At 35.8% G+C, this 17,282-nt stretch overlaps 1 protein-coding gene across 11 annotated transcripts in view; it reads right to left on the bottom strand.

Annotated features, from left to right (window-relative positions):
- Window positions 1–17,282, bottom strand: part of VPS13D (vacuolar protein sorting 13 homolog D) — a 110,206-nt gene that overhangs the window by 62,146 nt on the left and 30,778 nt on the right. For all 11 annotated transcript variants that reach the window (XR_012650357.1, XM_075027444.1, XM_075027447.1 and 8 more), the window contains 15 exons: window positions 16,480–16,592; window positions 15,755–15,964; window positions 13,433–13,698; window positions 13,123–13,256; window positions 12,037–12,192; window positions 11,203–11,428; window positions 10,286–10,360; window positions 9,352–9,558; window positions 8,775–8,864; window positions 7,611–7,751; window positions 6,246–6,368; window positions 3,064–3,169; window positions 2,561–2,713; window positions 1,794–1,929; window positions 729–776 (listed from right to left, as the gene is read on the bottom strand). Coding sequence is in view for 10 of the 11 variants with exons in the window: in XM_075027444.1 (XP_074883545.1) it covers window positions 729–776; window positions 1,794–1,929; window positions 2,561–2,713; window positions 3,064–3,169; window positions 6,246–6,368; window positions 7,611–7,751; window positions 8,775–8,864; window positions 9,352–9,558; window positions 10,286–10,360; window positions 11,203–11,428; window positions 12,037–12,192; window positions 13,123–13,256; window positions 13,433–13,698; window positions 15,755–15,964; window positions 16,480–16,592 (2,184 nt within the window). In the remaining variant the exon portion in view is untranslated. The remainder of the gene's footprint in view (window positions 1–728; window positions 777–1,793; window positions 1,930–2,560; window positions 2,714–3,063; window positions 3,170–6,245; window positions 6,369–7,610; window positions 7,752–8,774; window positions 8,865–9,351; window positions 9,559–10,285; window positions 10,361–11,202; window positions 11,429–12,036; window positions 12,193–13,122; window positions 13,257–13,432; window positions 13,699–15,754; window positions 15,965–16,479; window positions 16,593–17,282) is intronic.

Here is a 17,282-nt window from a genome sequence, read left to right as displayed (position 1 = left end):
TGATTATATCTAGAAGAGGGACACCTCAATTTTTAAGCAGTAACTGCTGGAGTAAAAACTTTGCCAACTGAGTCCGACCACATGCAACACCTAAGTTTATATATAGTTTCATAATAATGATTTATAATCCTGTACCTCCTCCTCAAAACACAGTAAAATTAACTATGAAAAAGCAATTCTAAATACTAACTCCATTATCTTTTTCAAAACGATGCAAGTTCAAGTAATAGCAATACAGATCCTAGAACACTTCATACACTACTGCACTATTACCTTACGTTATAAATTCATGGAGTTTGAATTCTAAGCCTCATATAATTAACAGTCACTCATCATTCCTATTTGTCAAAACTAAAAAAATAAGGTGGAGCTTTCTTAAAATATTCCTACTTTTTTCACTCCTACCTGACCTTCCACTGTAGTGTTTTATCTCCTACATTACACAAAGTCAATGCCACTTCTATTCTGAAAACCACATTTCATATGGGCTCACAGGCTGGAATTCACCTACTGAAATTTAAGACTCTTCAAACAACCATTTACACTGGTGAGAAATGGTAAGTCATGTTAAATATTTGTTCTGATTTGAAAGTTCGTATTGTTTGCTTGACTTTTGTTTCCTTTCTATTGAAAAAATTCTAGAAGGACGGAAAAGTCAGTTAACTTGTAGAATTATGCTAGTCTTACTTAAGACGCTTTGCTCTCAGAAAATGAAAATATATACTCACGTAGACTTGTGGATGTATTATATTTGTTCTACTTATTGGGCTTCCAAGCTGAGAGAAAAATAAACAGGAAAGTTAAAGTTGCTCAACTTTTAAGATATTACACTCAGTTGTAATACAGAACATTACTATAGAAGAATAAACTAAATACTTTCATCACTTTGTGTTTCTGATCGTCAATACAGCTTGGAAAACATGTCAGAACTATATCAGCAAAACCTGTTTGTAATAGTGCTTTAAAAAGAAATTAAGCTGAAGGAAGATTTGTTGGGGGGGAAAAAAAAAAAAAAAAAAAAGGGAAAAAAGCTACAGAAGATGTGCCTGAACAACAATTCTCATTAATTTGCATCCTCTTCCTTCAAGAATCAAGTTAGAGAAAGAGGTGATGCTTTTTATGCTTCAATATGAAAATATCAGAAACAGTTCAAGACTACTGGCTCTTGTCAGTAGTATCATGAAACTAAATTCTAATCCTGTTTTATACCAAAAAGATCTCAACTTCAATTTCTCCAGTGCTCAATAATTTTCAGTAGCTAGTCTCAAAACTTAGCTAGTTTAGAAATCCACGAGATCATTTTTATCATTGAGTCTCAACCACCAACTGTCAGCCTGCTGACTATTACAATTGCATTTTTCCTTCATGACAAGTATATTTTGTCTAAGCAGCCACATATTTCAACAATCTCTAGGCTTACAGGAAATTGCCAGTGTTGTTTATTTTAAGTAAATTAAACACATGAAAAAGCATTCCTGCAATGGAAGAAATAAAAATAGCTGCTGAAATGCTGTGCTGATTTAAAGCTCCATCTCCATGAGTCCATGACACTGTCACTAATATATTAGTTCTGTCATTGGAAGCTCTGACTGCTACGCACAGACTAACTGCCGACTACTCTGTGTTTTCATTATGCATAAAATTGCCAGTTAGGAACCCAGCATCTCCAAACCCTCCCAATCCAAGCTAACTGGAAAGAGGACAATCTCATACAGCAGCTGCTTTAAGATCAGAATCTTGGAGATCTCAAATTACATATTCTATTAAAACTAACACTCAAAATCAGAACTTACAGTAGAAGAGGATGAGTTCTTATCTGGTGCAGCATATCGGAAAAATGTTCCAACTTTGTCTACAGATACTGGACTGACTTCTTCCCAGCCATTTACTCTCACTTGCAACTGATGAATTCTTAGATCATGTGTGTTCCTACCAGGTTAGATCAAGTTAAATTACTATTAAGCATTATTATACAGTGTAAATGACAAACAGTCCAAACCAAGAACATCCTCTGCATTCTGAAAAAAGAAACTCACTGAAGCATTAAAAAAAAAAAAAAGTCTTAAGAGTTTTTCCATTTCACGGATAAAGAGACCTGCTTTTACATCTGTTCCATTGTTCCACCTTCCCTAATGAACATACAGAAGTACAACTATGTCATAAAAGCAAAAATAAAAGCATGCTATATGTTTGTTAACAAGTTCTTCTAGTTCTTAACACTGATAATACTTATGCTCAACAACCAACACTCCCCTCACCTCCCAAGTCCTTTAGAATAAAAGACATATGACTTGTAATTGAGGACCCTAAGTCTTTCTAAAAGCTTATAATGATCCAACTCACATCTAAGAATGGCTGCCACCAATAGCAATACATGCTGCTTACTAGACAACTGATCATTTCACTCTATACATGAGTTTAAATATTTAAAAACAAAACATTAACAAGAGATTTTAAAAAATGTCCACTTTTTAACATCTGCTAGTGTCCTCACAACTATGATCCTATGAGTTCCATATATAAGCGTGTCAAAACACATCTCTCAGCCTGGTCCATTCACCTGTGTCTGAGTTTCCCTCTGGCTTCAAATTCGAATGGAATCTCTTCCCCAGTGATAACTTCTTGCCATTCACTGACATTATGGGCATCATCCAGCAATGTCCCGTTTTCCTCAGGAACAACACCTGGACTCCCACTGTGAGACAGCGCAGCCCTGTGAAGAGAAACACATCATTTTACAGACTGACAAAATGACTACTTCAAGTAACAAGTGCTTTTTAGTCTGCCTCAGTCTTCAGAAGTCCTGCACATATACATCAGGAATGCATCTGACTGGTTTTCAAATTCTGTTGGGCCTCTTGGAAAAAAAAACAACCCACACAAAACCTTTTTTTAGTATTAAAACTATCTCACTGTCAAAGAAAAGGCTCCTATCTAAGAAAGACTGGGAGTTGTCTATGTTTCTCTGCAAGAAAGCAAAAGCACTGAAAACAGCCAGGTTTGGCTGACATGTTAGAGAAGCCAGACAAATATTGTCAAAGTGATCCCACAACAGCTTCTTACCGGGTAGGTGTTGTAGTCAGGGTAGCAAACCACAGAGTGCATCCAGTATGATTTCTTAGAGCAAATGGGACAAATGGCTGCCTCCGTTTTGGAGTCTTCATTTCAGCTATAAAAGAGAACAAAGATTTGCCTAAGTGCTTATGAGAGAAGCATTCATCAGATGCTAATGTAGGATGACACACAATGGCTGGAGAACCACAACGTGCACTAAATTAAAACAGATCGAAGAAAGAGGATAGCAGATTACTTAAAAATTAAAAAAATTTAGTAACTACTACAGAAATGGCACAAAGCAAACAGAAAGTCTTCCCCTACATCAACCCCCCCCAGGAACTGAGCTTAAGCTACATGTTCTTTTGTTTCTTCCTATCAAGTCTTGCACAATACTATGCCTCCAGTTTATAACTAACATGCAGAAAACCTAAGTAAAAACTCAATCATAATCAGTAACTTTTCACATACATTCTAATGCTCATAAAGTATTAAACACTTAATCACTTACAATTAAGATTTATGATCTATTTAACGTAACGAATACAGGATTATCCAGTACCCCCTTTAAATGGGACTTTTATCCTCAAAAACCGAACAAGTAGAAATACTTTCCTATACAGGATAAAGCCTACTAAAGCAAAGTATAAAAAATTATTTGAATGCAACCCAAGGTAATCTGGATTTGTTAAAATGCTGGGACAGCAAAACCGCACAACAAGAAACTTCACCTACCATGTTTGACTTTTTTCAAGTATGCATTACTAACAAGCACACAAGTGTTACTCTCATCTTCCATACTGCAGTACATCTGTGAAAATACTTACCACATTTGGACAGAAAAAAACCCTGTCAAATTCCAGTAACTTACTTAAAAAAAGAAGATAAATGACTGCTACCTAAATACATACATCTTTCTGTATGAGAGAAGTAGAAAGAAGGTGCACACAATAAATCAGCTGCTAAAGAAAAGGTAAGACAGAAATGAAATCTATTCCACAGAATTTATCTGCAGTCACTCCAAAGGCTGACTGCTATCAAGCTCAAGTACTTCATGTTCCAAGACCCATTCATTCCACCGCAAAGTGCCTAACTAAGAATAATTTAAGCACAGGTTTACAGAGGCAAGAAGGGGTAATGCAGGGTAGGTAGGTATGTTTTAGAAGGACTTACTGATGATCGCATACAACTTTCTTCCAAATCAATGACAACAAATTCCTATATACCTTACATTGTCAGTGGAAACTTAAATCTGATCTCTCTAAAGCTTACAGAGAAAGTTCTGTCCAATTAAATGGCAAGAAGATGAAATTCTTGAAAATGAAAACCGTGACTTTTGCCAACTGCAAATAAAACAGTCTTTTTAGTGTTGAGCTTGACTTTATACAATTTTTTGGCTAGCCCAGGTTCTACAAAATTACAGACCAGAAGCCGAATGAACTTTTACTCTGGCACTTAATCAATTGCCAATTTATTTTTTGAGACTTTAAAAGAGTATTTTGGGGCCTGATTTTCAAAAGAAAACATACCGTAAAAGTTGCATTTTGAGACTACTGCCTGAAAATAAAGACTACCTTTACAAGGAGGGGTTTTTTTGCAATTCATTAAGTAATTTAGTTGCAACACCCACTAAAAGCCAAGCAATAAATATTCAGAGGTTCTGCTGTTTGATTTTTTCACAAAAAAAAAAAAAAAAAACATTTTGAAAACTACCTCAGAAAAATAAATCCTTCTACCATTTTCTGGTTTTGGGGATTTTTTTTTTTTTTTTTAACATCTATGAACTGTCTGCAACTATTCAGAGAAAATGTCTCTAAGGGGCCGTCTGAACAGGCCACAGATGTAAATTTATCGAAAGCTTTCTGTCCTCCCATTCAGCAACTTTTCTACAGGGGCAACATATTTATCATCAAGTGTGCTGTTTTGTCTTCCATAAGGTAAAAAAAATTTAAACAAAATCTTACTTTGAACTGGATGGTTTTGCCCAAACACTGTACTGTCAAATATAAAACAAATTAACAAGGTATTTATTAGGAATGCCTTATTTTCTAAGTCTTATTGAAAACAGATTGCTCCTTCTGAAGGCATCTTAAGGTTTTAAGTAGCTAAATATACATGCTGAATCAAGTGTTAAGTATGTATATTGAACATACTGTGGATATTTTTAGAATATAAAATAAAATACTGTGATTTTATTACACTATTTTTAATCACACTCTACTGTCTCTCTAGAAAAGGGACACTGAATAGTCAACAATTCATATAACCTTCCTCAAAAAGACAAGTCCTCCTACTTAGGATTAGTTATTAGTTATACTTCTCACTTCTTTCCTGAAGGGCCCAGAGACGAACATAAGACAGGATACTAAGTTAAGCAGCCTAACAGGAAAGTAGCTGTTACGTTGTTTGGTTTTGGGGTTTTTGTTTGATTGGTTTTTTTTAAATATAGAGGCCAATCTACCAGCAAGTCACATATACAACACAGTATTGTACAAGAGCTTTCCAAAGAAGAAAAAAACCTTTTTGTCTCTCTCTGCTATACAGTACCTCTAGCATAGATTTGATGCTCTAGGTTAGTCAAACTGGCTGTACTCCTAGTTCTAAGGTAGACAAGAGGAAGGCCTGGCAGACAGGAAAGACAAAGTTAGCAGGTAAGAAAAAACACACAAATACAGGTAGACTCTTCCCCATCATGCATCAGGGAAGATACAGACAGTTGGCACCATGCAATCAGTGTATGAGTCTCTACCCGTTTTTAACACTGTGAGAAAAGAAGCTGAAAAGACCTGCCACATATAGAGAATTGTTTCACAAATGTAACAGCATTTTTTCCAGAAACCCAGTCATGTGGGCCTTTGAGGGTACAGAATGAAAAAGATCACCTCTGAACTGCACACACCCTAAATCTTTGACAGGATATTCACTCATTAACCGAGAAAGCGTGACAAAAAAAGGAAGCAGAACTAGCAGTGCGAAGTTCTCACTCAAAACTAAGTAGCCAGAAAGGTTTCTGTTTTTAAAGAATTGAACACAATTGAACAGAAGACAGCATTTTTGTCTTTTTTTGCCAAATTTCTCTAACAATTCATTGTATGCTATGAAGACCAAATACTTATGTTTGTAATACATTAGACAGATGACTGTGTATGTCAGGACCAGTTCAAATAAAGTGTGATTAATGAGTATCATACTCTGCCCAAAACACGGTGGATCCACCGAAGAACCCATCCAGTCTTCTGAACTGATTACATTCACTTCTTTCTCTTGTTTACAGTAATCTTCCATCCATGACTGTTTGGTACATGTGTATTGTTCTAGAGGAACAAAAGCACAGACAGTAAATGTCTCCACGGTGGCAGTAAACAAAGTAATTGAAAAGTATGTTAAATTCATAACACTGAAGTTATTCCACTTTAATGGCAAAAGTTTTACTTCACTGCTTTTTCTATGAGCCACTTACAGAAGACAAACAACAGCTCATGAAATCACAGCAGCGTCTTCAAAACCAAATATTTTTATATTCTTAAGGTTTTTTGGTGGTTTTTTTTTTGTTTGGGCTTTTTTTAACTTTCAGTGGAATTCCATGTTCTTAAGATACTCCTGTAGCAATGTAACAGCTCTCCCTGAGGAGGCAACTAACCTTAAATATTTTCATGTTAGAAGCAGTTTCTAGTATATTTTTTTCTTTTTAAGAGGTACATGCACATTCCTGCATAAATATCAAGACAGCAATGGAGTCCCCTGGCACAGTATAAATCATAAACTAGCCTTACTACTTGTTATCACTAGTATTAAAAGCATGATGGGAACTCTTAGGAATCATCGATTTGCTGCTTTTCCTCTCATCCTGGCTCCCTCTTTCTGCCAACCCCACAGGCCTCGCAGGAGAAAGGAACGAATATTCAGGGAACAAGGAAGGCTCTCCTGTTACATTTGCAAGCTCAGCCATTTACAGTTTTTTATTATGACCACCAAATTATTCAGATTTGCATACAGAATAAGCAACAATATTTCTGGGAAATACACACAAACACAGTCTCACAACACAGAAGCTTACATGAAGTTTGAGTTAATGATGAACAAACTATTTTGACTTCCTGGAGTGGGAACCGACCACTCAGGTTTTCAGAGACTGCAGACCTGAAATAAGTAGCTCCCCACTACACCTGTCAATGTACTGAAAAATGACGAGCTGATCAAAATATTTTTAAGTACTGTAAAGTATGGAAAGCTTTAGATAAAAGCCTGTTTCTGATTAAAAATAAATTTCAAATAACGTATAAATTTTATAGAACTCACATGACCAGAGAAAGAATTCCTACTAACCTCTAAAATATGTAGCTCGTGTCTTTACACTTTCACAATATCTGATAAAATACAGGCTGCCTAAACGCACACCTGTGTACAATATCATGTGAAGTGCGTAGGGACTTGTGCCAAATCTCCCACCCTCCATCTTCGGGACACCAGCAGGACTCAATTAGAAATGTCTGTCATTTTCAGTCCACTGAAAATTAGACTGTATAGTGATGCTCTCAGGGAATATTCCTACATACCTATGAAGACAGAGGTAATGTTTATATCCAAACGGTGTTTAGCCTTTACTTCCAGCTTCAGTCGGGAAGGGTGGAGGCGGCTCGAAGCTTGTTGTTGCCAAGAAACTGAACACGGCCATGGCTCAATAAATGGCTCCCAGCCTGAGAACAAACAGAAAATGTCACATGTATTACACATCTGAAGGCCACATTGGAATTCTGTTTACATACCTATGTATTTAATAATGCAGCTTTAATAATAAGATTCTTTACTTTCAATCTGCATTCAAGATGAACTTGTAAGCCTACAGATTTAATTTTCTAGCTAATACAAAGTTGCTCCAGCTCCTCCATTTGAACCAGTGTATACTGTATGTAGGGTCTTGCAGAAATATCTTAATTCCAAGGGAAGCATTAGAAGGCAATTACATCTTCATATTGAAGTTAGCTGGAACTAAGTTCTCTGAAATAGTTTTGAAAATGATTTTCACACAATTATACATAAGTTGGTCTACTATTCAGTATCACAAAAGACAAAGGTCTAAAAGCTATTTAAGAAAAATGCCCTATATATTTTTAAAAACAAAACCTACCTTGTTATTGACAGATAATTCCTAAGATTGTTGTCATCAATTTTATAACAGAAAAATTAGTTTCTCAATTCAGAGAAAACACACAACTAGATTATTTCTTTTGTCAGTGTCTGACCTATATTGAGGCATAACTTCTTTTTTATATCTAAAATATAAATTAGGATGGTTGTCTTATGTTAATCTGTTGTCTTCAGCCTAATCGCCTACCCTCATGTGCTTTTCCTTTCTGAAATAAGTAACAAACTGAATGCATCAAAACAATTAAATACTAAAAAAGCGAAGTGAATAGAGAGACAGCTAGTTATGTAACTGTCATGTTCTTGGATAACTTTTTAATGCCATTATATCTGAAAACTTCAGTGCAACTTTCATATCAGCCATCTCTCTACTTTCCACATCCCTCCATCTGATACCAAATTAGGATATCTTATCTAGGATCACATGTTCTCACACACACACACACGATCACAAAAGTCAGCCTTTCACATTCCCTTATATGCATTTCACGCTGGGTGAATTTCAGACTACTGTAGTAGGCAAGGCTGTTTTCCTAAACTTAAATAAAGAAAACAACAAACCCTCAGTATTTCACCTGAAAGCTCACGATTGTAATAGTCTCCAGAGAGGGTAAAATGAGCATAGCCTTCAGGGTTGGCTCTCAAATGTTGGAGAAAATTCAAACCTGCAAAAAAAAGTGAATGTTATACTAATGCAAAACGACTAAATCTCCTGATTTCGTGAACTGTTAACTAAGCAATGGAAGATTTTGTCTTGCCTTTTAAATTGAAATGGTACAAAAAGGCTATCATAATACTCTTCAAATAACATTTATAGACAACCATGCTTTACAACACGGAGCCTCCCTAGGGTTCTGCTCAGGACGGATTCCATTTGTTATGTGATGTATAAAGGGGAAACCAGAATCTTAACCCTACAAAGACTGTCATCTTAAAAAACAAAACTTAAAACAAACAAACAAACAAAAACTAAGAAACTAAAAAAAACCAAACAACAAAACCCCTAAACCAAACCCACACACAACCACCACCACCACCAAAACAGTATCAATTGAAACTTCACAAGTCCTAAGAAACTAAAGCATGGTGCTGAACATACACAGTAACTGACAATAATTTTATGCAACTCACTCAGCAAAGCAAGATACTCACGTGAAAAGGTTAACTCAGCAAGGGGAACATCACAGTCCATGCAGTCATCAATAAAGCAAATGCATATACTTTCTGCTTTTACTTCCACTCCAGAGATGAACTGAAAAGGCACAATCCCTTGGCTATCTCGACCAGAAGAGGTCAGGGAAATGGATTTCAAAGGTTCAGCATTCTTAAATAACCAACTTGCTGCTTTTTTCAAGTCACCTTAGATAAAACCAAACAACCAATCAATCATCATCTACTTTCTCAATTAAATGTACTTATTTAAAAAACATACGGAAGCAAACTAATTCCCTCTCTCAAGTGTAGCAAGACATCAACAGTACCTTGAACGTGTTCTGTTTACTAACATAAAGTATGAGAAGATTATACGTACAGTAGTATTTTCTAAGAATAAGGAATGGGTTTTGAAGTTTGCAAACCAAGTGGGTACATAATATAAATCTATATTAATACTACGAAGGACTGTAAATAAGGTGGGAAACATGACAGTGCTAAAGAAAAAGAAACACTTGTGTTAAAGCTTCATCTTCTTTTCACGTATTGCACGTAGAACTGGGTGAAATACATGATTCAAAAAGGGAGAGATGAAAACATATGCTCTGAAGAGAAAGAGATGGATAGTAGCAAGAAATAGGTATACCATAAAAGAAAAGGACCCAACCACCCAAACCCCTAAACAAAAATACACTCAAACGCCCCACATACAACATGCCAAAAAGCAAGAAGAATCTTTGGGGGTGGGTTCTACACAGTAGTAGAACAGAAAAATGAGAATGCTTAAGATTATATGCCAACACACAGCCAAAGTAATGAAGAGAAGGAAATAATGCCTGTGCATCAGCTACCTTACAGTCTGAAAGCTTTTACTTAATTGCAAGTTAGGTAAAATGAACAATCTGCAAGGCCAACTAAGAATATTTGAGGTTACCTTGGCAGATCAAAAGAGCTTTACGACAATCTTCCATACTGAATCCCAACTCCTGGAGGCGAGCCAGCTGTACCTCTGTAATTGAACAGTTAACCAATCATAAATCCTTGACAGTTATCTGCTTGTTCTCATTTCTAAAACTGATATATCTGTCTGAAAAATGGGGTTTTGTTTGTTTAAGATTGCAACTGTAGAAAAAGCATATGATTCAGCACTGCTTTCGCCAAAAAACCCCCCGAAAACCAAACCCCCAACCCATAACATTTACATTCTGGAATATACAGGCTACTTCTACTCTCCTATGGGAAGCCAACGTACTCCACAAATTTCAGCTGGGACTAAATTTTTTGTAAACCAACCCTTCATTCAGAACACAATTACTTATTTACTTTGAACTCCCCACATGACTTCCAAGTGCAGTAGCAGAGAAGAAAGCCTTTTTCACTAGTGCATATTTCCTCATTATTGTCAGCCAGTGGTTCCAACCACACACAATTTTTAGTTTGTAAAAAGCAATGTCACCAAAACAAAAGATTGCTAGACATGAAGAGATAACTAGTAATTATGATGGTTTTCATTTCACTATCAGTTTAACGAGTTTGAAGATGTGGCCCCTCTCGCCCTTTAAAAGTTTACTACCTAAGCAGTACTCCATCATCATGATTTACAATGACAAGCAATGCTAAATAAAACTTACTATGAAACAATGCATTGCCATACTACAAGCAGAAAAAAAACCCTTTTTTTTTTAATAGTATCATCAGTATAATGCTGTCATCAGATAATTCAAAGCAACAAAGGGTTTTACATGATGAAGATATCAACACCTTTTGTGTTAAGTATATAGTCCAGCTTCACACTGCAGGAACCTCCTTCAGATATAAAACATGGCTTCACTCCAACAGGTAAAAACGTACCAAGAACAGGATCCAACACACGTTTGGATATATCTCTGTTTTCATGTGTCAAGGAGGAAGTCTCATTCACCAGTGCTAAACTGGGAGGATTAGCAGTATTTTCAGCAATCGATACAGTTGAGTCAGGCATAGCTGCACTAGTCTGCTGAGGAATTGACTTTGCAATTGCCAAGAACAGTTGAACATCATTGTAGGACAGTCTGATATCCAGTGCTTGCAACTGAATCTAAATGAAAAATTAAAAAATAGCATTCAGTTACCCTTTTCTACATATTTTTCTTGTATACTTTGGATATTAGCAAAGCTTTTCCCAAAGGAAGACAAAATTTAGTATTAAAATCTAATGACCACAGTTTTTTAAAGCTCCATTAATAAAATTACCAAACTTCTTATTATTTACTAACAATCAAAAGCATTAAAAGCATTTATCGGGGGCGGGGGGGGTGGGTGGGGTGGTGTTTCCTTCAGTATAATGGTGAAAAGAAGTCTCTACATAGATTTCCCCTCTACTATACACTAACAAGGAGATACATAAAATAAACCTTTTTCTTGCAGGTATCAGTAACCATCTAACATGTCTACCTTATCAGCCCGCTTTTTTCCCCACTATTAATCTCTACAATATATCCCAAGAAATCACTCCTCCGTTACCACTAAGAGCATTTTCTGCATGCTTGTTTCTTTGCCTCTTCCACTTCAGGAAAAAATTCATCTTATTCTTTTCTTATGTATTTGAAAGTATTCTATTGAATCCTTGGGCATAAAAAAATCTGTGCTAGATGACGATCTAGTATTCTCTATTGCATACAGTTTTATTCATGCATTTAATATTACCTCTAGAATAGGAGGAAAATCCTCACTATTGAAAGCATCCAACAGTCCAGAACCACTTGGGTAGGAAGCATTCCCAACAAGTTCCATCTGAATTTGTACTGGATCAATAATAGACAGTGCGGTCTCTTGCTCATTTCCTAACCGGCACGAAAAAACCTAAAAATTACAAATGGTTTAAAAAAATTAGAAACCAAGAGAACAGGCCTGACAAGAGCTTCGAAATCAAAGACTGACTCTATCACAAAACATGAACTATAGCCATGAACTGTTTTCTACAGACAATTCCTTTGTAAACTTTAAGACAACAGAAATTCCAAAAATCTTTCCAGACAATTTATTCCAGTGTCCAGGTATGCTGTAAGTTCAGGAAAGGAGATTCTGATATGCAACTAAATATTCCCTTTACTGCTAAGCTTAACTCCACTACTCCTCCTATCACAGATACAGGAAACGCTTTGTTCTTTGGTCTAGAATAACCATTTAGGATTTACCACACCTCTGCACAGCCTCTTCTTCTGAGCACATTCTTTTAACCTCTCTCAATATATTATGTAACCCTCAATTCTGAGTGTTCTTGCTCTCTTATCAATTGTTCAGAGCTTCTTCAGCTGTTTCCCCAAAACTGGGCACAGCACTCCAGCTCTGCTAAACAGGATGCAAGGATCACTTTGGATACTCAAAATTCCTACTTGCATAAGATCCCTACTTACATATTCCAATGGCATGATACTGCTTGTTCACCTCAGAAGTCAGTTATGATTACAGCTTGCAGGCCTTTGCTGACTACGTCAGCTTCTGCCTACCCAGTCATTTCTCAGCTTTCAATTAATTTGCCAGTTTATGGCTGGACACTAGATTACTAACTAGCAATATTTTGAAATTATAGTCAAGTGTTTCAATGTCTTAACAGAAACAATATAAAAACATTCTTAAAACTGCTGTAGAATGAGAGCATTTGATGAGGAACTGACAAACTTAAAAAATCATCTGTGGACTACTCCTGTTGTATATATATTTATAGTAAAGCATCTTCACAAGCTCCTCTAATTTTAGATATTTTACAAAAGCAAATTTATTTCTTCTTACCTCAATGCCAAACAAACTACCAGAGAAAGGACGATCTAACAGCTTGGGCTTGTAAGTGAGAACGGTAGTCCCCTTCAAAATAATTGCATTGGTATCGAAACAAGACATGTCTTCAACAACCACAAATTCAGTTCCTTAACAAAACAAAATAATAATAATAAATAGGGTAATTGGAAATACCATTAAGGTATTTTAAGCATTTGTAGCAGGTTTCTTGATTTTCTGTTCTTTAACGGACCTGTTTTTCCACTAGCACATGGCTTTTAATCAGAAAAACTCCTAAAAAAGCACTAGAGAAGAATACGTTTACCTGTCACATTAACCTTAACTTCCAGTTGTTTTTCTGTAGACACACGTAGCGATGAACGTTTTGTAACTACTCCACTTTTCACTGTTTTTGGAACTACAGTTGTTTCACTGCTGTAAGTTCGCTGCCGGCAAGAAAGGTGATTTTCCCGCTTTTTGGTATCTCCAGGAGTATATAAAAAGTCATGAACAAGTAACAACCAGTCAAATATTAAAAATACACGAAGATTGTTCAGAACAACTGTGAAACTGGAGGAATCCTTAGTAGACCTTTTAAGAAGAGAGAAGCATACGTATGAACTTTACATCTATCATATATTTAAAATGATGCAGAAAACTATCAGTATCTAGCAAGTAAGAACTATATGGAACTTTATAGGGACACACTTAGTTTACAGAGCGTCTGTCCTTTAAAATAAATATATATATAAACAGATTGAAATTCATCAAGTTGCTTTATCCACAGAAACCGAACAATCTTAACTGCATGAATTCTAAGCTGTAAATATAAAAAAGATTAATTGAAAAACTATGTAACAAGAAATTAACTTATAAAAGCTCCTTTATTACATTTACATCATTGATATTAATTTGCAAAGTCTCATATTTTAAAAGTGATCTTTTTATTATTATTTTACATCTGTTCAGTATCAAACATAACGTACTGCGTGTGAAACGGACCTGGCTCCATATCCTTCTAAAAGATTAGACGTACAATGTGTTTCCTCTCACACCCTGACAGCATTTTGCAGCACAGGAAGCTTCTTTGTCATTGAGAAAAAATGCTAGCCTTACTGAACTTTTAGCATCACAGTTTGAATATCTGGCTAGGAGGGATAGAAGTGTTTGGCTTCATGATCTGGAATACCAATTATATTTGGTCATGCTAACTGGAAAATAATCTAAGTGCTTAAATACCATGAAACAATTTTATAACCAACACATTCTGAACTATAAAATCTCTGAAGAACTGTAATTCCTTTGTGAGAAGCAGCCTGCCTGCATCACTTCCAATAGTAAAAGCCTTTAACCCTCCCTGGCTCTCCAGGATATTTCCAAAAGGCACGAGCCAGTATAACACTATCATTGAGTTCTGCAAAAGCTTACATCTAGTGCCAAGGATGCTCTCACCAGTAAAAACGTAACACATGCTTATGTGGCTAAAATTTAAAAGCACAACAGTTGGGAAGAGAATTCCTGAAACTATCACTCATACACCAGATTAGGCTATACTGTGCAAACTAACCTCCAATCCAGGCAGATAATGGATCACCAGTTACACAAAAACCATTTGTTTGGTGGTTGGTTTTTTTGGGGGGGAGGGGAGTTGTTTGGGTGGTTTTTTTTGGTAAATCCTGTGGCATTTTTGTTTTATTCAAATCAAAATCATGGTATCTGTATGAACACAAACTTATTAAGTACTTAAAACCATCATGCATTATCCAAATCTTTACCACAAATTTCTCTCAATTGCCTAAAGTTAGTTTGGTTGGTTTTTTTACGAACAAATGTCTTCAAGATTTTCTATTGCACTAAAATACTCCACAGATTTTTTTCTACATTACTCCTGCAAATGCTTCAGAAGGCATCATACTTATAAAAGAGTTAGAAAGCTGAGTTTGGTCAGTGAGCCTGATCAAAAGTGAAAGCACATCTCTAGTCATCTTCTCACTTCCCCCTCTTTTTTATTAGTTAACATCCCTCAACAAAACAGTGCTGATACAGGTAAATATTGACATTATACTTTACATACCTGTTTTCAATATTAAATTAGAACAAACCAAATACCCACTGTGATGCCTTTAAGCATTCCAAGAGATTTGGATAAGGAAAAACAAACAGGGTAGGATAGAATACAGAAGGGAATGTAGAGATTGTTTTTTGAAAGAGGTGCCGTTTCTGTATCCATTTGATTCTTTCAGAAAGACAAGTGTGACACCTACTGGAAAATAGCTTTTGCGCAATGTATTAAAAATTCTACCACACAGTTTTATGCAAACATACAAGTGATAGGCCAACTTTATCAAGCTTTAAGCACTACTGATTTTACTAGGTCAGAACTTCATCCAATTCATTACACATTCACACTTAAATTTTACTGCAATGAAGGGGGCGGGGGGGGGGGGGGAATCCAACAACCTTCAGTTAATTAATGACTGCAGATTTCAATCTATCAAGTAACACTGACCACCCCAAAAATGTTTTCAGATTTAAATACAATGCCAGAAAGTTTATCTACTTTAATAACAGCTGTATTAAAAACAAGACAATCCTGATCGAGTATGTCATTATTAAAAACAAACAAATAAATCCCAGAGTTACCAACCTGAAGTGCAATTCAATCTGGATTGCTCCTGGACTACTAGTATTCTTTGATGACTGAAAGATGCAATTAAACACATTTGGCATGCCTGCAGTAGATTTCTGTCCAGCATAGCGTGTGTCAAATGCCATCATGGAATGAGAAACCAAATTTACAGACTTTGTTCCATTTGAAGAGCTTTCAAAGAGCAACTTGGATTTCTTGAAATCAAACCTACGAGAATAAAAAAAAACCAATACATTTAAGAGTCTTGTAGCTCATTTATTTCTACAAGTCACTTTCACTTACATATTTTCTAAAGCAACTATAATAACATCTCACGTAACAGAGATAGAAAGTAGATCTATGTAATATTTTCCACTGATACAGAACCTTCTGGATTAAAAAAAACCAACAAAACCAACATAGCAAAAATCTGGTTTTTTACAATTACCTCTCCCTCAACATTTCCTTAATTAGAATACCATTTGTCTTGGGCAAGACAACTGGTTACCGTACTATGATTTCAAGGACAACTTGAAAGACACAGATGGTATCTTTTGAACAGTGTCATTCCCTTTCATCTTTCAGATCAGCTGAAACTCTCAATTTGGACTCTAAATAAGAAATTCTATTTCATTGCATTATTAAACCATAATTTCATGTATTATGTTAATTCCTGTCCTATAATCTCTCAAATGAGCATAGTATTTAGGATAAGGTACTCAGTAACAAGAGAAAACTCATACCTGGCTAAAGAGCTGCATCCATCTTTTCCTTTTGGATCCACCAGTTCCAGACTCACATTCACCATGTCAATGAGGAATGACATAGAAGTATACACTTCTCCACTCAAAACTGTCTGAAAGTGGAACACACCAATATTCTTTTTAAGAGCATCTGTTTAACTTTCATTCCTGAATTAAATTTTGTTATTTCGGACAAATGCAAACAGCTGTAGTGTCTTTCTCCTTCAAAGAGTTCCATTAACCATTGCTTGGGAAGAATTACATTTCACAACAGTGCAGCCTTCAACTTGAAAAATGTCTATTAATCCATTTTGACACTAGTGTTCCATAGCTTCTTTGTTCTTAAACAAAACATTGACATCACCCCAGCCCCCCAAATGACCAAACAGCCAACAATTCTTTCAAACTGCTTCAGGTAACTTCAGGTATCTATTATTAAATCAGATTTTTATTTTTTTTTTAAAGTTTTAGGTGAAAAGCCTGACATGAAGAGCATACTTATATTAGGAGAACTTTACCCATTCTCTCCTCTCTTAAAAAGAATCCTAGATGCTTCCTAGCAATTTTCCCCCCTGCTGTGGTCATGTATTTGCTTAAGTAAAGATTACAGTCCTGTGCTCAGAAGCCCCACAAGATCAAGAGGAAACATGTTGTTCAACAACTTCCCTTCCCAGTAATAAGGATAAATATTGATTATTTTCAGGTGCTGCCCACACTCTTCCTGAAAGGATAGTATTTGACAATAGCCAAATAGGTGATACTTGAGAACCTGCTCAAAAAAAAAAAAGGCTCAGCTCTGCTGT

The sequence above is a fragment of the Buteo buteo genome, chromosome 5, assembly GCF_964188355.1.
Source record: "Buteo buteo chromosome 5, bButBut1.hap1.1, whole genome shotgun sequence".
NCBI classification, from domain to species: domain Eukaryota; kingdom Metazoa; phylum Chordata; class Aves; order Accipitriformes; family Accipitridae; genus Buteo; species Buteo buteo.
This window is presented reverse-complemented; position numbering and strand designations above follow the sequence as displayed.